This window comes from Camelina sativa, chromosome 1, assembly GCF_030686135.1.
Source record: "Camelina sativa cultivar CO46 ecotype springtype chromosome 1, ASM3068613v1".
Classification (NCBI taxonomy): Eukaryota; Viridiplantae; Streptophyta; class Magnoliopsida; order Brassicales; family Brassicaceae; genus Camelina; species Camelina sativa.
The window spans coordinates 15,487,261-15,513,125 of NC_141880.1; the positions used below are offsets into that span (position 1 = coordinate 15,487,261).

A 25,865-nucleotide genomic window follows, 5' to 3' on the forward strand; every position below is an offset into this window, starting at 1 on the left:
CAAAACCAAACCTGTAATTCCGACGACTGTGGCAGGCGTTGAAGGCGGAATGCAATGTGTGTGGAGATTGATGCTCAGATGCGTCATCAAACTTGGGACATGGAACCGACGGTGCTAACAGAAAACGTAATAAACTGTAAGTGGTTTTTTACGCTTAAATATCGAGTTGATGATTCCATTACAAGTTATAAGTCACGGTTAGTGGCTCGGGGATTCAATTAACAATATGGTCTGGATTATGCGGAAACATTTAGTCTGGTTATTTAATCAACGATTGTTCGTCTTGTTCTTGGGGTTGCGGTGAAGAAAAATTTGGATATTCACCAAGTCGAAATCAATAATGCGTTTTTGCAAGGAACCTTAACCGCGAGGTCTACGTTACACAACCACCAGGTTTTGTGGATCCAGATCATCCTCACCATGTTTCTCGTTTGCGGAAAGCGATTTATGGATTAAGACAAGCACCACAGGCTTGGTACCAGGAACTTCGCACATTCCTTCTTTAGTCTGGTTTCACGAATTCCCTCTCCGATACTTCTTTATTCACGTACAAGCGCAATAATGATTATCTCTATGTATTGGTGTATGTTGATGATATCATCATTGTGGGGCCTTCACATCTTGTTTGTCCCTTCAATGCATCGCTTGCATCTCGGTTTTCTCTCAAGGTCCTCGGTCCTCTCAGCTATTTCCTTGGTATTGAGGCTACTCGCACACGTCAAGGCTTATATCTTATGCAGCAGAAATATATCACGGATTTGCTGTCTCGAACAAAAATGCTTGAGGCGAATCCGGTTCCAACACCGATGTCCTATACTCCGAAGCTCACCATCAACTCTGGCACAACTCTTTCGGATGCTAAACAATATTGAATGGTCATCGGGAGTTTCCAATATTTAGCTTTTACGCGACCTGACATTGCATTTGTTGTTAATCGCTTGTCTCAGTTTATGCAACGACCAACCACCGCTCACTGGACAGCAGCTAAACGGGTGTTGCGGTATCTTGCGGGAACCAAGTCACATGGTATATTCCTTAGTGATATGCTCAAATTAATCCCTGGAGCTACTCTCTCAAACAAGAGATCATTGTAGTACTTAGGGGTCGAATCTACAGAGACTCAAGATCAAACACAATAGATTATAGAGTTTTGTTATTACGCTAAATAAGTTAATTTAATTATTGAAAAAGCACTGCAAATATTCAAATAAAGTGTTAAGAAATCAGAAAATCAAAAGGTAATTATGAAATATTAAATCAATAAATTAATTAAGGTTCAAGCAATTAAAATCATATCTAGAACTCTAAACTCTTTTGTAAAATAAATCAGTTCGCACTGCAAATATTATCTAAATTAAAACCAGAAAATCCAAATCTCTTTGTAAAATTCTAATTTAAAAATCAGCTTTAAGAACAGGTTTAGATAAGTTCACAAAATTACTAAATCAAATCTCTTTGTAGAAAGTAATTTTGCTCATCAATGGTTTAATCAGGAAAACAATTATATTCTCATATCAATTTATTTCCCTAAGATAATAATTCTAGGTGATCAATCAAGAATTATTATGAATCACCTAGAATTATTATGAAGAACAACCAAGGATGAAGATCATAAAAGATTAAGAACCCTAAAAATCACAGATCTAATAAATCATTAAAACCCTGTGAAAAACTCTGAACCTTATAAGCAAACTACTCAGACTTGTTTAATGAAGAACAAGACATAATTCTGAATAACATGCAATAGATATTTAAAAGTAAAAGAGGGAGTTCAGAAATCTTCTCTCTACAAAGGATTCAGATCCGTCTCTCCCAAAAGCTCTCAATATCTCTCTCTCAAAAACTGCTAGAAAATAACTTAAGGATTTCTAAAACCCAAAAATAAAATATATACATCCTAAAACACGTCCAGGGGTTTATGTTGGAATTGTAGAAGACTTTGGGCAATTTTGTAAAACTTCCAAAACTTGGCTTCTCTCGTAGACAAAACAGGGTGTCGACCGACATTCAGATCCGTCACTCCCAAAAGCTCTCAATATTTCTCTCTCAAAAACTGCTAGAAAATAACTTAAGGGTTTCTAAAACCCGAAAATAAAATATATACATCCTAAAACACGTCTAGGGACTTATGTTGCAATTGTAGAAGACTTTGGGCAATTTTGTAAAACTTTCAAACTTGGCTTCTCTCGTAGACAAAACGGGGTGTCGACCGACACTAAGGTGGTGTCGATCAACACCATCACTCTGATTCGACTCCAAGTTCTTTTCCTCCGGATTAATGCTCCAAAATGGTCCAAATTGCTTCACTTCGTTCCATCTGTGCCAAAATCCTAGATAACCTGTAAAGACTCAAAAAAAACCTAGAAACAAATCAAAAGACTCAAAAATCACAATTATATCATGGTTAAAAACCGTAAAAACCATGATATATCACTCAGGTCTGATTGTCCTCTCTCTGTACATGCTTTCTCTGATGCTGATTGGGCAGGTGATGTCGGTGATTGTATCTCTACGAATGCATGCATGGTATATTTTGGGGGGTGTCCGGTTTCATGGTCGTCTAAGAAACAGCGCAGTGTTGCACGTTCTTCCACAGAGGCAGAGTATAGGGTGGTTACAAATGCTGCCTCCGAGTTGAAGTGGATTTGTTCTTTACTATCTGAGTTGGGTATCTCGTTACCAACATCGCCAGTCGTGTACTGTGATAATATGGGTCGACATATATGTGTGTGAATCCAGTCTTCCACTCGCAGATGAAGCACATTGCGATTGATTACCATTTTGTACGTGGACACATCCAATCTGGTGCTCTCCGTGTTGCGCATATCTCCACTGAAGATCAGCTTGATGACGCTCTAACCAAACCACTACATCCGCTTAGATTCAAGAGCCTGTTGAGCAAGATTAGAGTTCAGGAACTGCCTCCATCTTGAGGGGGTGTATAAGGAGTTAGTATAGAAAGGATATATATGTAATTCGTTAATCCTAAACCCTAAGGTTAAGTCTGTATATATATTGTAATTGTCTCAATCAATACAATCAATTTACCTTTGATAATAATATTAACGTTCTTATCTCTATCGTGGGGACTTTGAATTTATTGTAGCGACTCTTTAGGTTTAGTTGAAGAGATGACTTTTGTCCCTGCAGAGATGAATTTATTGCGGTGACTCTTTTCAATGGCTAACAGCGTTTCACGAATCACCACCGTGATTGTTATATATTGTTGATGTCTTTTTCCTTGTTCGCGAAGGTAGAGTCGTGGCGACCGAACCTTGCCTTCATCTACCAAAACTTAGTTAGATATATACGTGAGAAAAAAGCTAGAATTAATAAAAGTAGCCTACAAAGGAACATTAACGAATTCAGAAAAATATATTTTAACAATTGATATTACCAACAGTCAGAAATAATGTTTGAATTGGTAACTTCTATCTCTATATATTTATGAATATGTGAAAATCGATATCTTTTGTTTTGGATATAACTTTTAGCTAAAAGAAGTAGTTTACACATTGACATTAAGAGGTATAGTTTGAATTAAAGTGTCAGTTGATTAGAAAAATCATGCAACTAAGCAAGCAAGCGCGTAAGTACCAAATCACTCACATCATATGTATGTTTTGATCAGCCCCGTCTTAAAATTTTCGATAACCCTGGGCAAAATACAAAATATGGACCCCCTTATACATCTTATATCAGAAAAAAAAAATTCAAATAAAATGAAAAGAATTCATGAAATCATCAATCTGAAATCAGATAAGTTGCAAATTTACCGATAAAAGAAAAGAAAAAAAATAGTTCTTCTCTCCTACGTGTAGAGCATGCGTCCATTCATCTAGAGATTTCTAAACTGCATCAAAAGCTTGGTAGAGCTGAAACAACAACAAAAAAAGTATCAAATATTTCAAAGAGTAATAATCAAACAAACCGTCTTCTTCTAGCTTTTGTTGATGCAAAATCATCAATAATTGTTTCAAAATCCATACTCTCTAAAACTTCTTTTTCAATGCACAAAATTGCTAAACCATTCAACCTTTCCTGAGACATTGATGACCTCAAATAATTTTTCAGCAATTTCAACTTGGAAAAACTTCTTTCAGCTGATGCAACTGTCACATGAGTGGTTAATAAGATTCGGTAAGCAATAGCAACATTTGGATAACAACCCACTTCTTTTACAAATTCAAGAACTTCACAAGGTGTCATTGGTTCATTAGATAAAGTTGCCTGCAATACTCTTAATTCAGAGAAAAGTTCATCTAAATACACATTTTCCATGGGAAAATGTGTTATGAAATTTAGCACAACTTTCTCTTAATTGAATAGCATCAAGTGACTTTAATCTAACCGAGTTAAATATGAATCCAAAAACAGTTTCAAAGTTTTTCATCTGCTCAAATCTGTCCTTCAAGGAAGCAATTGCCATATCCACAACAATAAAAAAATAATCGACTTTGAAAGCATCCGCAGGTGTTTGTATAACTTCATCATGATCATTTTCATCAAACTGTTTTTTTTAAACCTCCTACGCTTAGTTGGAAATATAGCATCAACATCCATATCATGAGCAAGATTTTTAGCTATATCCATACTAGATGTAAATCCATCTTTTCTATAATTCTCAAAAAAAGATATCACACCTTCCACTTGCTTCAAAGCTGTATCAAAACGCATAGATTTAACTTGTAAGCTCTTACTTACCATGTTAATAGCATATAAAATTTCATGCCAAATAACCATACCAAGCAAAAACTCATAATTCTCAAGCGCATCTACCAAACTTTCGGTTTCACTCTTTGATATAGCATCATCACACAAACTATGCAATTCTATCAATGCTGACCTTAGTTGAGGAGCTTGATACCTTATAGCTTTAATACTCTTAATTCGACTCTCCCATTTAGTATTAGACAGATTTTTCACTGTAAAACATGAAATATGCTTAAGGAAAACGTTCCACCTTTTGGTAGAGCTTGAAAATATTGTGTATATGCGTTGCACAATTCCAAAAAAAGATATAGCTTTCAAGCAAGAATGTGCCATGTCACTAACAACAAGATTCAAACTATGGCAAGCACATGGCATAAACAATGCTTTTGAATTAATTTCAAGCAATCTTTTTTGAACTCCTTGGTGTTTTCCTTTCATATTATAACCATTATCATAGCCTTGTCCTCTCACATTCCCAATATCAAGATCAAGAGACTTCAAAACATTTTGTAATTCATTAAAGAGGCCTAATCCTGATGTATCATCTACTTTCAAAAACTCTAAGAAATACTCTTCTATTTTTATCTTTTCACTTGACATATTCACACATCTTATTATTATACTCATTTGCTCTTGATGACTCACATATGGGGTACAGTCAAGAATTACAGAAAAATATTTAGCCTCTTTAATAACAATTGTGATCAAAAATCTAACCTTAAAAGCAAGGAGGGAAATCAGCTCGTTTTGAATGTTATGACCAACGTAATGGTGATATATATCTTGAGTTTGGATGCGTCTAATGTGATCTTGCATAATTAAATCAAATTCTGCAATCATCTCAATCATTCCTAAAAAATTACCATTACTATCTTGGTAGAGTTTCTCATTAGATCCTCTAAACGCTAAATTTCTTTTAGAAAGACATTTAACAACATCAATTATTCTACATAAAACTTGCCTCCAACGAATTTTTTCTTTTGCAATCTCTTTTTGGAATTCTTTATCAATTGTTAGATTATTTTGAAATCTAACTTTTAACTCATTCCAAGTCCTCATGTTAGACATATGCTCCTCACTTTTCTCATGATTTTTTAGTCTATCATTAATATGTTTCCAGTCTCTTAATCCTTCATTTGCTAATAAACTTGAGTTACCATGAGATGTAAACAACTTACAACAAAAACAATACACCTTATCAACATGCTTTGAGTAAATTAACCATCTTTTATCATCAATCTCTCCATTACACAACTTTCTAAAATAATGCTTATATGCAAAATGCCTTTTAGTATTTTCATCAATAGGATACTCAAGATCCAACTCTCTTTTTGGTCCTTTTTCAATCAACAAATCTCTTGTTTTATTATCAAGATTATTCCAGTTTCTAGGATCATAGATATCAAAAGGTGGAATTAATTGCTCATCAATATTCAAATTACCAATATTAGAGGGATTTGACACATCATCATGAGGTTCATTCACTATATCATCTAATCTATCACTATCATTTAAGTGATCACTAGGATCCACACTAGGATTCACACTAGTAGTGTTTCTTCTTTGAACAAACTTATCCAAAGCTCCTCTCTGTGTTTTCACAAATTCTTCATCTTTCTTTTTTATTTTTCTTTTTTCACATCCAGATACCATGTTAAAAGGAAGAAACAATGGCACCTGAAACTTGTGTAGAACAGCTGAACGGATAAAAAAAAGACTTGAAAGCCTACACCAAATCTCCAATACGAGCTAGAAAAGTCACTCACCTAGTCACATAGAACATAGAAGAAAGTTAGAAATTTTTTGACAACATTAATAATTTGGATCTAATACAACACAAGTTATACAAACATAACCAAACAATTAATTGGTTAAAATTTACCTCTAATTTCAAAATGGAATTGAACTAGGAATTGCTGAGTAAAATCTGGTTAAAAGAAAGAGGATTAATTGGTTTTGGACTTTTGGGAAGCGATCAGAATCTGATCGTCACGACTCATGATGGCAGATGAGTTACCAAAAGTGGTTGTATCGTTTGTTTCAAAAGGGAGAAACATGTCTTAAGAAGGGAAACACATCTTTTGCCTTTTGTGAAAAAACTAGGTTAAATGAATGGACCTCTTTGGTTAAAAGAATAGAGATGAATTTTAATCAATTATAGATCTTTTATGGACTATGGATGGGCTTGCGGTACAAACCAAAAGTCCAAAATAAATCAAATGGACCCTTAAATATAATTTTTTTTTTGAACACTGAACCCCTAAAAAAATTGGTCCCCTAAATATTGTGGTCCCCCGGCCACCGTCCCTCTCGCCGTACTTTTAAGCCGGGGCTGGTTTTGATTAATTAGTTGCGTGTTAGAGAAGGCTAATACGTGAAACCTTTTTACATATAGTAAGCCGATATAAAGACAGCTCCATACACCAAATATTTTAGGTATTTGATATCTGAAATCTGAAATCCGAATGAGGTCGCTTCTAAGAATCCCCAAGTACAAGTATAAACATCATTTATAGTGAGAATAAACAGCTTATTCGGATTACAACATAGCGACAAACTAAAAAGAATCATTCTTAAACACAAACATTCCCATATAAAATCTAGTGAACCTAATCTGAAGATAAATTAATCCTATACATAATAATATTATTATTTTATGATTATTTATGAATTAAAGTTTTAATTTATGTTTTTATTAAATCATATAGTTGGTATTTTTTTATAAATGAATTTTTTAGTTTATTAAGTTATTTATAGTATATTTTTAATTAATAATTTTTGAATAAGAGATATAATTTTTTAGTTCGAAAACATTAATTTGTCTATAATATTGGGCAATTGTCAGAAATACGACTAAAATAAGACCTTACAAAAATCAAAAATAAAAGTAAATTAAAGCAAAAAAAACAAACTAAATCCAACGGCCGTGAGCGATGCAACAATGAGTGTCACCGGAGCTTGCGACTTCTCTTCATCACTCTCTGTCGCCTCTTCATCCTCCTCGTAAGATAAAAATCAAAATCTCTTTCAAACGACTCGTAAGTACACATCATGTACTGTATATAATTCGTTTATCTATCATGAAAGATATGCATATGGTTCCAAGAGCATCTCCATGTATTTTCAAAACACAACCCCTCTCAATGTTCTGCTCGGCTGCTCTTGCCAACCCTTGAGGGTAATAATCATTATAATTCCAACAGAATTTCAAAAAAATGCAAAAGACAGTCTGATGTCTTTAAAGTATTTTTTTACATCCTTCTGGATTTCCCCTGTTCCAAACGTCTCATTGAATCTGGCAAGTCTCTATAACGTGACAAACTTCAAATATTATGTAGAAGAGGAATCAAGTGAGAAGGTTTTGATGTGGTTTACTCTTGTTAAAAGGTGTGTTTGAGTCGGTTAAGTTAAACAGCTTTTGTCCTCTGTTTTCTCATTTCTAAAGTTCAATAACCTAAAAACCTTTCATTATATTAACAAACTTCTTCTTCTCTCTCACTTCTCTCAATCATAATAATCTTATGATTATATGATTATACTGAGCCGTCCATCTTCCTTCGTGGTACTTCTAACTTCTGTCCTACTACATAAGAGCCACCACCGAGCTCTTTCTTCTTCTTCGCTCTCTTCACTTATCATATAAACATAATCAAGAAGACTTGGCAGATGGAGAAACCAGTAAGAAAACCATTTTGAATATATAGCCTCCTGAATATATAATTGCTGACTTGCAGTCACATGTATATTCAAATGACTACATTTAATTTGCAGTTAAAACAGACCATCCACTTGTGTATGAAGCCTCAGATAGCGTCTCAGTATTTCAATTGGTCTCCATTGTGAAAAACGATGAATAGATGAAACTTTTTATGCCTAAGTCATGCGTACACAAGTTCACAATCACATACATGAAAATTACTGGTAACAAAACACAACTTCTGTTTTGTCACACACAACTGACACAAGTTCAGTCCTTCACAACCCAAAAAAAAACATATTATTGTATACCAAAACACAGCAGAAAGTAAAAAGAAACAAAACAGCACCGTTCTTTATCAAGTAAGATAGGCTTCACAACGCAAGAAGTCCCATATGGCTCGACCCCTCTCATTGTTCTGCTCCTGCAGATAACAAGTGTAATCACCATTAGCCTCACTTCCAAGAAAAAGTATCTAAGATACAAGAACACAAAACAGTTACCTGTGACTTAATTTTGTGCCTAATCATCTCGTTCCTCTCCTTTTGTATGCAGGTACTCCGAGATCCAAAGTTGTTAAGTATCCAGCCTCTCCAATGATCTTAATAAATGTTGCGGGACCTTCTTCAGACTCAGAGTCATAGCCATAGGCTCTACCAACACACATGAAGACTTTATTCACCTCGTCAATGAAGAAACAGTCTGGAAAATATATCCTAAGCTTCGTATCAATTCTCAAGAACATGCTCCAGGACACCATTTCGGTCTGGATCTTAGCTGTAATCCATATTTCAAACTCATAATCATAGCTGTGCTGAAATAAAGCTGCAATCTTCTCTTCTTTAACACAAGATAAATTCACATATACATATTTACGATCCCTAACGCAAGATGGCAGAGGCAAAAGCGGCCCAAATTTCTCTCTTGTAAAATCAAAACAGATTATATGATCCATGCAACTTTCTGAGCTTCTTTCTTCTGCACTCCAATAACTGTTTCCCTTAAGAGAGACGCTACGGTCTGAACAATATATTTTCCAGTGTGGAGCGACTTCAAGAGTTGTCCATAATCCAGAATCAAAATTGTATATTTCATACCAAAAAAGTTGCTCTTCCGGGGTAATGTGAAAAAAATCTACAAATCTCAACAATTTAAGGCTACGACAAGATTCCTTACCCTCGTATCCGAGAGTATAATTGAAATATACTTTTGGAAGGTGAGAATATCTGAGTTTGATCCACCTTGTCTGGCCCCAATACGGATTCCAAACCACAATCCTAGTAACGTCTTTCAATAAGCATAACAACAAACCCTCATAGTGGTGAATTCGGGATATACTGACTTGATTGTTAAGGAAACTAAGTTTACCTTTGAGCTCTATACATGGATCAACGTCAACCACGCCGCTCTTTAAATAAATATTGTGAGGCTTCATCACGATCATCATAGTCTCCCCTTCTCTTGTTAATTTACTAATGTGCATCTTGGCAAAGCTCTCGCTTTTGGATAAACTGTTCCAACTTTTGCAAGTTAAACGCACTGCTTTTATAGATTCCATGGGAACCCTAGAAAAAATTTCATCTATCAAATCCCTTGGAAGATTGAGGATCATCATCTATGAAATATTTGTTTCCTCTGATTTCTTGCGGCTAAGGTAGGACACGACACTTCAATTTAAGAAGATACATAAATTAACCCTTAGTAAAGTTGGCCCATGGTGGGCTTCAGAATCTAGTGAAATTAGAGTCGGTTCAAGTAAATCGCCAAATTTTGAGTTGAGATACTAGCAATGACAGAGTCTGTTACCTTTCTTGAACCAAAAGGCTTTGCTCCATTGCTGCATTCAGTAGAATCAGAGGACAAGAGAACAAGCTTGACAGATGGAGGAACCTTGTCCTCTATTCCAGTTGAACAATAAGCACTGCTATTTGTAATGATAGAATCTGGAACAGGGGAATGTAATGGAGGACTATAAGCAGAGAGGAAATGCTTAGTAAGCAAGGAGATTTCAAAATCTTCGTGAAATTATAAAAAAATAGCAGATTTTAAGGTGAAAAGAGAGGAGATGACACGTACCTTTTCGTCCACGCAACTCATGCAGAAAAAGTAACAGTGAACTCCAAGTGACTCTTAAGTTAAACTGGTCTCGATTGTGGAAAACGATAAACAGATGTAATCTTAAACAAAAGAAAATGTGCAAACAGGTTTTTTAAAGTAGCAAAGACCTTCACCACATACATGAAATTACTGGTAACAAAACACAACTTCTGATTTCTTTTTGTCATACATGAGTTCAATCCTTTCATCGCAACACAAAAAACAAAAATAAAAACATTATTGTTGAAAAACACAGTAGAAAGTATAAAAGAAAAAAAAAAGTAAGTATAAAAGAAAGGGAGAATTGCAGGTAGACCCACTTTTCTCAAACTCCCTTGCATCCACACCCACTTCTTGAATGTGGTGTACTTTTAGGAGTGTTTTGGCTGAGTTTGCATAAAACCAAGACAAGTTTGCCCTAACTTGTCCCTTTCTTTCTTTTATCTTTATTATCATTTATTTAGTTATTATTAATAAATTTTGCATATTTTTTTACACAAAAGACTATGATTACATTTTTCTACATTTTAAGATGCACTTTACTATATTTTAGATGAAGAAATTGTATGCTATCCATTTTTAGCTGAACATTTGATTGACGATAAATGGATCGTAAACTGTGGATACTTACTTATGCTTTAATATTTTTAAAACATATAAAAACCTAATTAATTAAAAAGTTTGTGGATACTAGTAACACATCACCATGTGATGATTTAGGGTTTAAAGTGTAGGGTTTCAGATTTATCATACAATTCATGGATACTAGTAAGTAGTAACACATCACCATGTGATGATTTAGGGTTTAGGGTTTAGGGTTCATGTGGTAGGAATTAGGGTTTTAGGTTTTGGATTTTTGGAAAAATTCATGGTTTAGGTTTTAGTGTTTAGGATTTTATAATTAAAGACTTATGTTTTAGGACTTATGTGGATTATGTGTCAATGTTTTGGGTTTAGGAGTTAGGGGTTAGGGTTTAGAGCTTAGATTTAGGGTTTAAGATATAACGACAAGACAACATCAAATCCATATATCTATGATCATGTGAATATCAGTAGAATACTACACCTAAATCTTTAAGCCTAACACACTAAATACTAGACACAAAATGTGAAATCCTAACCATGTATATTAAAAGTGAACATTAATGCATTAACTCCATATGGATTTGAAGGTACTATACACATGTGTAACTTGTATCCACAAATTATAATAGTATCCACATGATCATGGTCATATGGATTCGATGTGTCATTGTACCCAAACCATAAAAGTAGACCTAGATATGAAATTTTTAGTTGAACATTTGTTCACTAATAAGTGATGACCAATTATAGTAAATTGTGTTTTGATGCAAACAAGAGTAAAATTCATTAAGTGGTTTTGTTAAAGTATTTCTATATATTGTAATGGACAAAACTTATTTCATTAAAAAAAATTCAACTAAAAATGTTACAATTCAACTTAAAAGTTGAACATTTGCTCAATAATAAGTGGATGACCAGTTACATTAAACATAACTTACTGTAACTGGTCATCCACTTATTAGTGAACAAATGTTCAACTAAAAGTAGAAAGTGTATAATATACTAATTTAAAAAATATATAGCAATATACATCTTAAAATGTAGAAAAAAAATAATTACAAGATATTGTATAAAAATGAACAGATAATTTTTTGATAATAATTAACTAAAGTGTTACAACAATGAAAATAATAAAAAGGAGAGACAGAAACCAAAAAATAAAGTAGAAGAAAAAAAAAATATATATATATATATAAATATATGTCGTAAGAAGAGAGAGAAAAAGAAGAGAGAGAAAGAGTTGAGATGTGTTTGGTTTGGTGAGGAAATAAAAATTGAGTGAAGTGAGTTTGAAGGGGCTAATTTCATAGGGGTAAAGTATAGTAGTAGTAAAAAGTGGGAGTGAGTGTTATTAGAGTTTGAGAAAGTGGGTGTGGGTGCAATATTCCCTTAAAGAAACCCGACAACACCAACCACATTGCAAGCATTTCAAAAGCTTACACAACACTCAATGTTCTGCTCCTGCCATATCACTAGTGTAATCGCCCTATAATTAAGCCTCACTTCAAATAAAAAGTATCTAAGATACAAGAACACAAAAAAAATTTACATTAACTTAGTAACCAAACTTAATTTTGGACCTAATTAACTCGGTGAGGTAGATTGTGCTACTAAGCTAGTGAGGTACATGAGTGTTGATTGTGTTATTGTTGATCCGAGGTTATACTCTCGGCTGCTTAGTTCTGTATGTAAACACAAGGATTCGTCACTACAATAGACATGTACATTGTTAGCGCAGAAAAACTGCTATGGTAGGTATTTCACAGCGAAATCGCAATACTGTGACATCGGCAGCCGTGGTAGGTGTCACCCATACGTACGATAGCGTTGTTTGTGTATGCTATGATTAGTAAAGATACTATAGCAATATTTCGAAGCTATTTTTTTGTTATTATATAACACGTAGATTTTTGTTACGGTAGCTTCTTCTACAATAGCAATTTCTTTTTCTTTGAAATAAACTGGTGCAGCATGACTTCAATGCTATAATATATTATTATACAATAGCTTTTCAGAATTGTTATATATAATTCAGTAATAGCATTTTTATTAGTTGTAGTATATTGTTTCAAAACAAATTAACAACTTTAGTTAATTTTAAATATAAAAAATTAATGAAAATACCTAGAGTTTTTTTTTTCCAAGAGTAAGATGGATTATATAGTGAACTTTTAGATTTGACTTTTGAATAAGGTAATAAAGATGTCTTCTATTTAAAAGCAGTTTATATGAGTTTGTATGTATAATCAAGTGCAGACACAACAGTTGTGATTCGTCGTAGTACATTTCGTCAAAAAATTGCTTTTATTTGTTTTTTTAATAATTCAAACGATTATATTTGTTCATTGTAGAGTTGTGTCTTTTCACTATATTTTATTTATATTTTTTCATTCTAATAGGTGTGTCTATTTAAATTGTCATTCCTTTTGAACTCTCTTTATATTTGTCTCTTCATCACTAACTAACAAGATAGTTGAAACAAATTTTCTATTTTATGTTGAATATAAATAATTGAATATTAATATCTAATATTCAATGTTATTCTATAATCTAACTAAAATTTTTGAAATAATTATAACAATAGAGAAATTTAATACAACTTAATATAGAATTTACAGTTGCATCTATTTATCGTAACTTTTCGTTAAAAAAAAAATTTTAATATTTAAAAATAAGAATAACAATCTGTATAAATGCGAACAAAAAGTTGCGATTGTTCATTGTAACAGTTTTTTGTAAAGTTGCAACTGTTCATTGTAGAGTTGTGTTTTTCGAATATTCGTATTTTTGAAATCTATATTTATTTGTCTGGTTGAATTGTTTTCAATTTTTTGTCATGACACAGAATAATATAAAATTTCAATCTCAACTACTTTTACAGCTTTCTAAATTATTCTCTAGCATTTTTTTCTTTTAAAAGTAAAGAAATTCCTCCAATTCTTGATTTAACAAAAGATTTTGGAATGATGAATATAATTTAAAACTTTTAGTTAATTTTAAATATAAAAATTTAATGAAAATACCTAGAATTGTTTTTCCAAGAGTTAGATGGTTTATATAGTGAGCTTTTGGATTTGACTTTTGAATAAGGTAATAAAGATGTCTTCTATTTAAAAGCAGTTTACATGAGTTTGTAGGTATAATCAAGTGCACACACAACAATTGCAATTTTTCGTAGTATATTTTCGTAATAAAATTGTTTTTACTTGTTTTTTTAGTAATTCAAACGGTTGCATCTGTTCACTGTAGAGTTGTGTCTTTTCACTATATTTTATTTCTATTTTTTCATTACAAGTTTTCGTTGTAATAGGTGTGTCTATTTAAATAGTCATATTTTTTGAACTCTTGTTATATTTGTGTCTTCATCAGTAACTAACAAGTTCGTTGAAACAAATTTTCTATTTTATGTTGAATCTAAATAATGGAATATTAATTAATATATAATATTCAACATTATTCTATAATCTAACTAAAATTTTAGAAAAGATTATAGCGATAGAGAAATTTAATACAACTTAATATAGAATTTACAGTTGCATATATTTATCGTAATTTTTCGTTAAAAAATATTTTAATATTTAAAAATAATAATAACAATCTGAATAAATGCGAACAACAGTTGTGACTTTTCATAGTACTTTTTTGTTTTATTTTGTTTTTAAGAGTTGTGTATTTTAATTTTAATTTTAATTTTTCATTGATACAGTTTCACTCATTATTAATTAAATTTTAATTATAATTATTTAATAGAAAATTACATTTACTCATGACAATCATTAGTTCAATATTCTCAGTTAGAATCATTTTGTCATAAAGATTTTTTGAATTGTAGTTCTTTAGCATAATTCTTTATAAAAAGATCTTATATTTATAATATTTTAAACAATATGTTTTGCAAGGTTGCATATATTCTATATAATATATCTTTTATAAATTTTTATTTTAATGGTTGTGTTTTTAGTAACAATTTATGTTTAGTATTTATTATTTATATATTCAAATTATTCTATTATATTCAAATAATTTATTTAGTATAATTTTAATTTTTTTTTTTTTTTTTCTAAAATGCTTCCTAATGAGAAAAAAAAAAGTAAATTAAAGCCAAAACCAAACTGAATCCAACGGCCGTGAGCGACGCAACAATGATTGTCACCGGAGCTTGCGACTTCTCTTCATCACTCTCCATCGCCTCTTCCTCCTCCTCCTCCGCGATCGCCGTCTCACCCTTCAACGTTTCATCTCTCTCCTCTAACCCCAAATTCATCAATTCCAGCTCAACTCTCTTCCGTTCCCTTTCCTTCTCCCTTATCCACCACCGCAGCAGCTACTCACGCCGCTCCCTCCGCCGCCTCTCCTCCTCTCATACAATTCACAGGGACAAAACCCATTTCTTCTCCAAGTCTTCTCCGCGGACTCCACCACTTTCCACGGCTAATTCCACAGCTCAACGAACCGGGACTTTCGTCGAACACCTTACAGGCATTACAGAATCGGAAGAAAGAAGCAATGAAGCCAACGATTTCGGTGATGTGGAGTCTGCCAGGAACGACATTAGGAACGTTGCGACTCGTAGAGTGGAAACGGAGTTTGAAGTGAGAGAATTAGAAGAGTTGCCGGAGGAGTGGCGACGGTCTAAGCTTGCTTGGCTGTGTAAAGAGGTTCCATCGCATAAAGCCGTAACGCTTGTGAGGCTCTTGAATGCTCAGAAGAAATGGGTTCGTCAAGAAGATGCTACTTACATCGCTGTTCATTGTATGCGTATTCGTGAGAACGAAACTGGATTCAGGGTAACAAATCATCACACTTTAGAAGATTATCAATGGATTTTGGTTGATTTGTGTTTTAAAGTTTTCATCTTTTAGGTGTATAGATGGATGACACAGCAGAATTGGTACAGGTTTGATTTTGGGTTAGCCACCAAGTTAGCTGATTTCTTAGGGAAAGAACGAAAATTTACGAAATGCCGAGAAGTGTTCGACGATATTTTGAATCAAGGGCGTGTTCCAAGAGAGTCTACATTTCATATTCTTGTAGTTGCATATCTAAGTAGCTCAGTAGAAGGCTGTCTTGAAGAAGCGTGTAGCGTTTACAACAGAATGATTCAGCTAGGAGGGTACCAACCGCGTCTTAGTCTTCATAATTCTTTGTTTAGAGCTCTATTGAGCAAACAAGGAGGAGGGTCTTTGAATGATCACCTTAAGCAAGCTGAGTTTATCTTCCACAATGTTGTGACAACTGGGCTTGAGGTTCAGAAGGATATCTATAGTGGATTAATCTGGCTGCATAGTTGTCAAGACAAAGTTGACAAAGATAGGATTAACTCTCTAAGAGAAGAGATGAAGAAGGCGGGGTTTCAGGAAAGTAAAGAAGTTGTGGTCTCGTTACTGAGAGCATATGCGAAAGAGGGAGGTGTGGAAGAAGTTGAGAGGACATGGCTTGAATTGCTTAATCTTGATTGTGGTATACCTTCTCAAGCGTTTGTGTACAAAATGGAAGCTTATGCAAAAGTTGGCGATTTTGCAAAAGCTGTGGAGATATTTAGGGAGATGGAGAAGCATCTAGGTGGTGCAACTGTTACTGGATACCACAAAATCATTGAGGTTCTATGTAAGTTCCAGCAAGTGGAATATGCAGAATCGCTCTTGAAAGAGTTTGTAGAAAGCGGGAAGAAGCCGCTTTTACCGTCATACATCGAGATAGCCTTAATGTACTTCGATTTAGGTTTAAATGAAAAGTTGGAGATGGCTTTTGCTGAGTGCTTGGGGAAGTGTCAACCTAGCCAGACCGTATATAACTTATACTTGGATTCACTGGTTAAGATCGGTAACCTTGAGAAAGCAGGGGATGTCTTTGATGAAATGAAGAACAACGGGACTATCAATGTGAATGCTAGATCATGCAACACCCTTTTAAAGGGATACCTAGATTCTGGTAAACAAGTGCGGGCAGAGAGAGTTTATGATCTGATGAGATTGAAGAAATACGAAATCAAACCACCGCTCATGGAAAAGCTTGATTACATCCTGAGCTTGAAGAAAAAAGAGGTGAAGAGACGGTTGAGCATGAAGCTAAGCAAAGAGCAACGTGAGGTATTGGTAGGTTTGCTGTTAGGTGGCTTGCAAATCGAATCAGACAAAGAGAAGAAGAGCCACATGATCAAATTTGAATTCAGAGAGAATTCTCAGGCTCATCTGGTTCTGAAACAACACATACATGACCAGTTCCGCGAGTGGTTGCATCCTTTGAGCGATTTTCAGGAGGATATTATACCGTTCGAGTTCTACTCCATTTCCCATTCATTCTTTGGGTTTTACGCTGATCATTTCTGGCCAAAGGGTCAGCCAGAGATTCCAAAACTGATTCACCGGTGGCTCTCACCACACTCACTTGCTTACTGGTACATGTACAGCGGCTTTAGAACATCGCAAGGTGACATTATCTTGAGATTGAAGGGAAGTCTAGAAGGTGTTGAGAAGGTAGTAAAGGCTCTGAGAGGCAAATCTATGGAGTGTCGGGTTAAGAAGAAAGGAAAAGTCTTCTGGATCGGACTACAAGGAACAAACTCAGCTTTGTTCTGGAAACTAATAGAGCCTCACATATTGGAGGACTTGAAAGATCATTTGAAACCTGCTTCTGAATCAATGGGCAATGTTGGGGAAGCAGAAGAACAAAGCATCAACATTGAATCAAGCTCTTTATCAGAGTGACGATTGTTTCCATTCATTAGAAGCACATATCAGATAAAAACTCAAAACTAAATGGGGTTTGATATTATTATCGTTGAATGTAGGAAGTTAGTAAGGTAGATTCAGTCAAACCACGTCCATCATAAACTCTTCCCTGCAATGTGTCTTATATAACCAAAATTTCTATAAAGAAGATAATATTTGGCCGATGTATAATCAAAATTTCTATAAAGAAGATAATACTTTATAGATAATATTGATTTAAATATCATTATTAATTATTTTGATTATTTCATTCAATCATTAATTTTGGTGCTAATGAACGAGGTGACTTAATTTGGAAAATAATTTCTTACACTAAAAGATTATGTTACCGAATAATAAAATAAGAATTAGCAAAAATGTTTTCGTGCTCTCTTCACCTTTCTTTCTGTGCTCTCAGTTTCATAATTTCCCATAGTAAATCGTGTCTCAAGCATAGCAAAAATTTTAGATGATGGAAATTTTATAGAATTATTCATGGAAAACTCATAAGATTCACAAAGATGGATATGATGGTGATACAATACGTGGTTTCCCTGATCTTAAACTTGATTTCTCCTTCTCTTGGTATCGGGTTGCTTGGATGTGCAAAATTGTATTGCATTGTGCACAAGAAATGACAAACATGATGTTTTGGAAATAAGTTTCCATCCTGAAATGATAAACATCCTAGGCTTATTAAGGTGTTGCAACCATTTACAAACATGTCAAAGATAGTGAGGATCCCACTGCATTGACATTAAGTTTTTTTTTCTGCGCATTGACATTAAGTTTTGGTAAGCTAATTAGCCTAATTTTGATTATGCTTTTGTTTTTCTTCTATATATCTCCACATTATCTGATGATATGGAAAAAAAGCTGTGTCTTTTTAAGTTCAAATTTCTTTGATCTTCCAAGTCTGATAACATATGGAAAACATTCATTTTTCATTGTTCCTGTCACAATGATGAGAATACAATTTAATGATTTGAACTTGTAAACCCACAATATGATTTTTATTGTTTATAAATTTGACTAATAATTTTATGTGTTTAATTTTTTAGTGTAATCTTGCAAAAGCAAATCTCTCATATGTTTTCTAAACCCTAAGATCTCACTGCCTCACTGTCTCACTGCCTCACTCTTGATTTGTTTCTCCTGACAGAACAATGGCGGATCTTGTCTCTCCGGCATGTATCGAGAGGACTACCCAGATGTTGGTAGTGTGGTGATGATTCAAATCGATACTGTTTAAATTCATATTTTCTCAAGCAGCCTAACTTTACAAAAATATCCAAAATTTTGTGCATTCAATTTCAAACAAACTCCACTTCATGTTTTTTTATCTCCTCTATAACATATTTGTAATCTTCATCTTCATTTTTCGTAAATCTATAAGTAGCACAAAACCTATGAAATCATTAACTCTATAGAACCATAATATCTTACAAAAATGAAAGTAAAACACTAATGTCGAACAATAACTTAATCTAAAATTAATCCTTGGTTAAAACAAAAATAAAGTAACCTATATCAAGTAATAGTTTGAGATAAAATCATGCAAAATATTAGTTAGCTAGACATAACATATGATTTATTATTTTTAAATGATTTTCAAATCACTAGTTCAATAATATTAGATATCATTAAACATTTTATAATTCATAATTAAATAACATAAGATTTATTATTTTTACACAAATTACTTAAAATGTTTGATTGAGAACATTCCCTTTAATATTCAATAACTAATATTATTTAAACTCATTATTAATTAATTAATATTCATGCTAAATAAATTAAAAGAAATTGATACATGTCACAATCTAACTGACTAATGTCACATGTAAACATATGTAAATATATATTTTTACCTTGCACCACCCAATATAAGTCACATGTAAACATATGTAAATATATATTACATTTTACAATTATGAACAAGATTTAGTGAACGGCTTTTGTGCAGACATGGATTTGTATTTTTAAAAAGTGACATAGGAAAATGGGTATTTTTGAAAAGACCTTATATTTGAATTGTTGGTGAATTTGAAGTTATAATTTAACAATTGTTAACAGGTGTTACAAAATTATTAAAGATATTAATTAAATGTTAATCTTAGGTGTTTAAATAAATATATACATAACTAAAATATCTCATAAAAACAATAAAAATAATATAAATAACTTAAATAATTAAAAATATCAATAATAAAAATGAAATATTTATTGTGTAGTGGCCATAGTGGGATAATCACCAACTATCCACTGTTATAGTATATGGAATGTACCTGAAGTGACAAGTATCAAAATTAATTATTAATATTTTGTTTTTTTGGCAGCAAGTAATAAATGTATATATTTTTTACGTTATTAATTCATATTTTTTTTACGTTATTAATTCATATATTTTGGCAGCAAGTAATAAATATATAAAACGGATATAAAAAATAAATAAATAGAGACAAAATTAGTTGAAGGAAGCAAGTGGGTCATAGGGTTTCCTTCTCGTTCTGTGTGTCGTTTTGATTTCTGCGTTGAGAGTTAATAAAGAGTTGAGACAAGTCTGCATCTACAGTCTTTTTAGAGACGGAAGCCACACTGAGAGAAGAAGAGAGAATACACAACGTTCTTTGTCTCTTCCTCCGATTCTTTCTCTCTTTGTCGAGTCTCTGTTTCGGTTTCAAGAAAGCAAGAACAAGAAATGGGTCGGTCAAAGTGTTTCATGGACATTAGCATTGGAGGTGAGCTTGAAGGAAGGATTGTTATCGAGCTTTACGATGACGTTGTCCCCAAAACCGCTGAGAATTTTCGATTGCTTTGTACCGGAGAAAAGGGTATTGGTCCAAACACTGGTGTCCCTCTCCATTACAAGGTTCTCTCTCTCTCTTTCTCTCTATGTGTATATATGCTCTCTTATGTATCTGTTTTGCTTTGGGTTTATGAAATGTTAGAAATGGGTATTTATTGTTTTTGTGATTTAGGGTTTGAGGTTTTGATGAGTCATTCTTCTTTGGGGTTATGAAAGATCAATACTTTGTTATAATTGAGATTAGTTGGTAGTTTGTGAATGAAAGATCAAAACTTTAGGATGAATTTGTACTATAGAGACGTTTCTGGATGCTTATGATTTGGGTTTTTAATGAGTCTTTGCTTGAATCTCTCCGTAAGTTCTTTAGTATTGCAATTAGGTTACTGTTATTGGCATTGTCTGAAGTAAAGATCAAAACTTTGAGGATGCAATTGTACTATAGAATGGTCCTGAACTCTTATGACTAATGGTATTTGGTATATTCACTTTCAGGGGAATAGATTTCATCGTGTTATCAAGGGGTTTATGATTCAAGGTGGGGACATATCAGCAAATGATGGTACTGGTGGTGAATCTATCTATGGGTTGAAGTTTGAAGATGAGAACTTTGAACTGAAACATGAGAGGAAAGGGATGCTTTCTATGGCTAACTCTGGTCCCAACACTAATGGCTCTCAGTTTTTCATCACAACCACTCGGACTTCTCATTTAGATGGGAAACATGTTGTGTTTGGAAGGGTTACTAAAGGAATGGGAGTTGTTCGGTCAATTGAGCATGTTACCATAGAGGAACAGTCTTGTCCTTCTCAGGATGTTGTGGTTCATGACTGTGGAGAAATCCCTGAGGGCGCAGATGATGGGATTTGTGACTTTTTCAAGGACGGTGATGTGTACCCTGACTGGCCTATTGATCTAAATGAAAGCCCAGCTGAGCTGTCCTGGTGGATGGAGACTGTTGATTTTGTCAAGGCTCGTGGAAATGAACATTTTAAGGTGCTCTTCCCAACGGTCCGAACTATTATGTTTTCTATGTTCAAGATTTTTTGTTTCTTTGAATCTGTGATCTGATATTGTCCTCACTTTACTCGCAGAAACAAGACTATAAGATGGCTCTAAGAAAGTACCGTAAGGCTTTACGCTATCTGGATATCTGCTGGGAGAAAGAGGGCATTGATGAAGGTTGTTCATCACTTTTTCTTTCTACATATTTTTCCATTTACTGTATTTCTCAGGGAATATTGATACTGTGCCTACTTCTCTACCTGTTGTCTTGCAGAGACGAGTACTGCCTTGCGCAAGACAAAGTCGCAGATCTTCACTAATAGTGCTGTAAGTTCATATTTCTTACCTTTTTGATAAGCTAAATTTCTTGTTACTATCTGATGTTGTATACTGCCTTGTTTTTGACATTGATATTGTTGAATCTGCTTACTTCTTGCGGATAAGCTTCACTGTCAATAGAATGATAGGTAGTTGGAAAAGGTAATGTAAACTAAAAGTGAAGTGTGCTACACTGTAGACCTGTCATTTTTGTTGGTTTGTGCTGTTTAATTATTTCTTGAGAAAAAGTTGGGTAAGTTGACATTTACATATGCAGGATTATAAGATAATATTCTTAGAGAATATGTTTGTGGGACATACACGATAATGATTTAATCATTGCTCATATGAAATATGGGTTTCAACTCTGTTTACATTGCCAATGTTTTCTCCATAGTCCAACTCAATTGCTTTGGGTTCCCTTTATAGCTGATGTTTAATTGTATGCCATATCATTGTATTGTCACTGGCTGTTGGTGCAGGCCTGCAAACTCAAATTTGGAGATGCTAAGGGAGCGTTGTTAGATACTGAATTTGCGATGCGTGATGAAGATAACAATGTTAAAGCATTGTTTCGACAAGGCCAGGTACATAAAAAGTTAATGTTCTACAGTTTTCAAGAACCTAGACCGAGGCATAACCACGAAAATTATTGATTTCTCGTGAGATGAAGATGGTTTCTGTTTCTTATCTGCTCTTTTTGGTAATGTTAGGCATACATGGCTCTAAATAATGTCGATGCTGCTGCTGAAAGCTTTGAGAAAGCTCTTCAATTCGAACCTAATGACGGTGAGTGATTCATTAAGGCGTCTATCATTATGGTTTGACTTGTTTGATTTGTCAATATTGATGTATGAGTACTGGAAGAGAAATCTAATTATAGCATTTTTGTACGCATATGATCGTGGGAGTTGATTTACAGCTGGTATCAAGAAAGAATATGCTGCAGTTATGAAAAAGGTTGGTATTCGTATAAACAACCCTCAAGAGTTTTTTTGCAGTGACTTAACTTCTTGCATAAAAGTCATTGAGCTGACGTTAATAACCACACATGTGCAGCTCGCCATTAGAGACAATGAAGAGAAAAAGCAGTACCGCAAAATGTTCGTATAGGGCTGCTCTGCTTCTTCATTTAGGGTAAGCCTAAATTAGTCAGTATTTAAGCGTATAACTGTCGCATTTCTTTGCAAGCAACCAAAAAAAGGGTTTCGTGAAAAATGAAGCTAGATGATGTTTTAGAATTCCATTGCCTGTCTAATTACGTTTGTCATCTAATCTCAGAATGCTGCACTTAGTAAAGCTTTATTTTAACTACACGAATGTGTATCTTAGTAACATAGTGTTACTGCTGATGTCTATGTAGGTATGGTCGGATAGTAAAGAAGAAGACTAACAAAAAGTGAAAAGGAGCATATAAAGAAACAACAAAAAATATTCAAAGATTTGGGAACTGTTTCTATTTCCCTTATTTTTAGTAAACATTTTTACTCCTTGCATCATGGCAAAGACCGATGCATAGTAATATCGACTGGGAAATTGTTTTTACCGAAAATACAGATTCAGCTACACAGTTAATGAAATTTTGAGTTACTGGTTAACTCTTTTCTTTTGCCTTTCCCCCCAATTTTTTGGGATAAATTGTTAATAATAACATCACTTAAAGTAAAAGTTGATTACAAGCCTTAGTGGAAAGGTTAAATGAGCATCCATGTCAATAAATTTTGTGAATAATGTTTTAGTTGGTGTTAGATGAGCATCCATTTTAGCACAATAGTTAAAGGGGCAAGAAAGATGTTGTTGATGTTCATGAAGAGTCTAGCAAGACGCAAATGGTGGATAAAGATGTAGATGGAAGATATGTATTGCTCTAATAAAAAACACAGTAGATGCAGTTACGGAACGTTTGTTTCGGATTCAGGAGATAGACAATATGATTCTGGAATGGCAAAGCTGAAGGAAAACATGGCAATAGTGATGGAAGCTTGCTCTCAAGTTTCCAGGCAATATAGGCTGACTGAAACAAATGTAACAAATGATGTCAACACCAGTTTGAATGAAACATATGTTGGGGATGGCCGGTGAAAAGGCCTACGAAGCACGGGGACGGCAGTTCCATGACGTCTCCGTCTCAGAAACGTTTCAGGTACGGGGACGGCGAAGAAACGGCATGGAAACGTCTCCGAGACGTTTCGCACACGGTGGGGATGGCAACAGTTTATGGGGACGGCAACGATTCTAGTCAAAAACGTTTCTGAAACGTTTCTATTGTAAAATAGGGAATTTAACTTTTTTTTCTTCCATTGTCCTAAAAAGAAAAGGAAAATTAACCTTTGTCTAATTAGGGTTTACAAATATCAATGCTCTATATATCTCATCTTTTTGCATTCTTACTTCATGTCGACTTCGTTCATCGCAAACCCAAACGTCTCTGTTTTTTTTATTTTTGGTGAAGACAAACTTCTCTGTTTAGCTCTGCAAAAGGTATGTCTCAACTCTCAAGCTTCTTAATAATGTAATATAATTCAAATCTTTGTTTATGTATTTTTTATACTCGTCTACGTAACTTTTTTATCAACTCGTTTATACGTTACGTAACTTACGTTTGTACGTTACGTAACTTAAGTTTATCAACTTGTTTTTCATAATATTTATATGTAGGTTGATTATTGATATGGCTACTCAAGAAAACAGTGTCGATATATTATAGTCATGTTTAATTATTATTTAATATATTATAGTCATGTTTTGTTTCATGAAAATTCTTTATAAGTGACTTTATTTATTTTATTTTATTAATCTATGGATATTTTTATATTTTATATATTATAAAACTGACATATCCTTGCCGTACCCGTACCTCTAAAATTTTATTTTTCCCGTTTCCCGTCCCCGTACCTGTCTCCCGTATCAGTACCCGTCTCAGTGCAGCATAGTGAAAAGGTATGGACTGTTTCCTTTCTCATATACGTGTTGTGTATTTGTTTTCTTCATATTCTATTTTAAATTTGCTATAGGGACTACAAATGTTTTGGTTGTCTACCTTAAAACAAATAAGAATTTTTTCAGGAATTAAATCTCTCTCAACTTATTGGCAGAACTGAAGCAGATTTATACTAAGTGTAGACCGACGATAATGCCAAATCACAGCGAGCGGGGAAACTATCGTCTCGGAGGCCACCACCTTGTCGACCTCTACCACCCTGACAACCACCACTGCGACCACCACCACCTTTTAGACTACATGATGGTGATACTGGTATTAGCTTCCTTCTCTGATCTCCTACTTTAATATGTATAATGAAAAGAAAACACATAAATTTTGATTAAAATGCTAGTTAAAAATAGTGTAGAATCCTTTTTATTGTTGATCCAAGTATATATAAAGACCGTTGATACGCAATGGGTGTAACTCCAGCCGAGGAGAAGCTAAAACACAGTTTATGCGCCAAGAGGCCAAGAGAGCCAACAAAAGCAAGAAGACAATCCAAAAACTGTTTGCCATCTTTAATTTTTTTTTTTATCTCTTTGTTTATTTTCTAAACTGTTGAATCTTATACTGTTATTAACCCCTTTGGGAATAGCTTAAATTCAACGAATGAACAAAAAAAATCAAATACAAATGAAACTAAACTTTTACTTTGGCCACTCATTTAGTCAACAAAAGACATAAACAAGATATTTGAATTTATGCAGTAGAATCCAAATTTATGAAAAAATTGGTGATAAATGAAAGAAAGATAAACTAAGTGCTTATGTTATAGTGATATGGGTCTATAATCCAATCCAACTCCAATGAGTTGGATTGATAAGAACCATAGATTGATCTAATTCATTAAGTAAAATGGTTAAATAATTTTATACATCAATCCATGAGATAATTTTGCAATCTACAGTGATCTATCTATACAAATCCACTAGTAGGTTATTGGTGCGC

The 25,865-nt window shown here is 33.7% G+C and overlaps 3 protein-coding genes, 1 long non-coding RNA gene and 1 pseudogene across 5 annotated transcripts; 3 read left to right on the forward strand and 2 right to left on the reverse strand.

Moving 5' to 3' along the window:
• Positions 1–4,316: 4,316 nt before the first annotated feature.
• LOC104792657 (uncharacterized) lies at positions 4,317–6,806 on the reverse strand. Its single transcript, XM_010518849.3, has 2 exons — positions 6,596–6,806; positions 4,317–6,479 (listed from the first exon to the last, which is right to left on the reverse strand). The coding sequence occupies exon 2, from the start codon at positions 6,364–6,366 to the stop codon at positions 4,411–4,413; it is 1,956 nt and encodes a 651-aa protein (XP_010517151.2). The 5' UTR covers positions 6,367–6,479; positions 6,596–6,806; the 3' UTR covers positions 4,317–4,410.
• A 2,120-nt stretch (positions 6,807–8,926) lies between these two features.
• LOC109127465 (F-box protein At5g41490 pseudogene) lies at positions 8,927–10,352 on the reverse strand (annotated as a pseudogene).
• A 4,783-nt stretch (positions 10,353–15,135) lies between these two features.
• Positions 15,136–18,032, forward strand: LOC104792669 (pentatricopeptide repeat-containing protein At2g15820, chloroplastic). Of its 2 annotated transcripts, none has more exons than XM_010518871.3 (2): positions 15,136–15,879; positions 15,955–18,032. In XM_010518871.3, exons 1-2 carry the CDS (start codon positions 15,235–15,237, stop codon positions 17,797–17,799), a joined length of 2,490 nt encoding a protein of 829 aa, XP_010517173.1. In that variant the 5' UTR covers positions 15,136–15,234; the 3' UTR covers positions 17,800–18,032. The 2 variants fall into 2 exon arrangements, with proteins under 2 accessions (XP_010517173.1, XP_087315687.1); XM_087459561.1 differs by having other exon boundaries at positions 15,185–15,879; positions 15,963–18,032.
• Positions 18,033–20,275: 2,243 nt separating this feature from the next.
• Positions 20,276–23,539, forward strand: LOC104792677 (peptidyl-prolyl cis-trans isomerase CYP40). Its single transcript, XM_010518883.3, has 9 exons — positions 20,276–20,674; positions 21,104–21,604; positions 21,703–21,790; positions 21,888–21,940; positions 22,414–22,518; positions 22,645–22,720; positions 22,854–22,891; positions 22,991–23,068; positions 23,295–23,539. The coding sequence occupies exons 1-8, from the start codon at positions 20,504–20,506 to the stop codon at positions 23,042–23,044; spliced, it is 1,086 nt and encodes a 361-aa protein (XP_010517185.1). The 5' UTR covers positions 20,276–20,503; the 3' UTR covers positions 23,045–23,068; positions 23,295–23,539.
• Positions 23,540–24,598: 1,059 nt separating this feature from the next.
• LOC104792685 (uncharacterized) lies at positions 24,599–25,569 on the forward strand. The gene is made up of 3 exons (XR_769095.2): positions 24,599–24,871; positions 25,027–25,187; positions 25,306–25,569. It is a non-coding gene; the product is annotated as an uncharacterized LOC104792685 (long non-coding RNA).
• Positions 25,570–25,865: the final 296 nt, after the last annotated feature.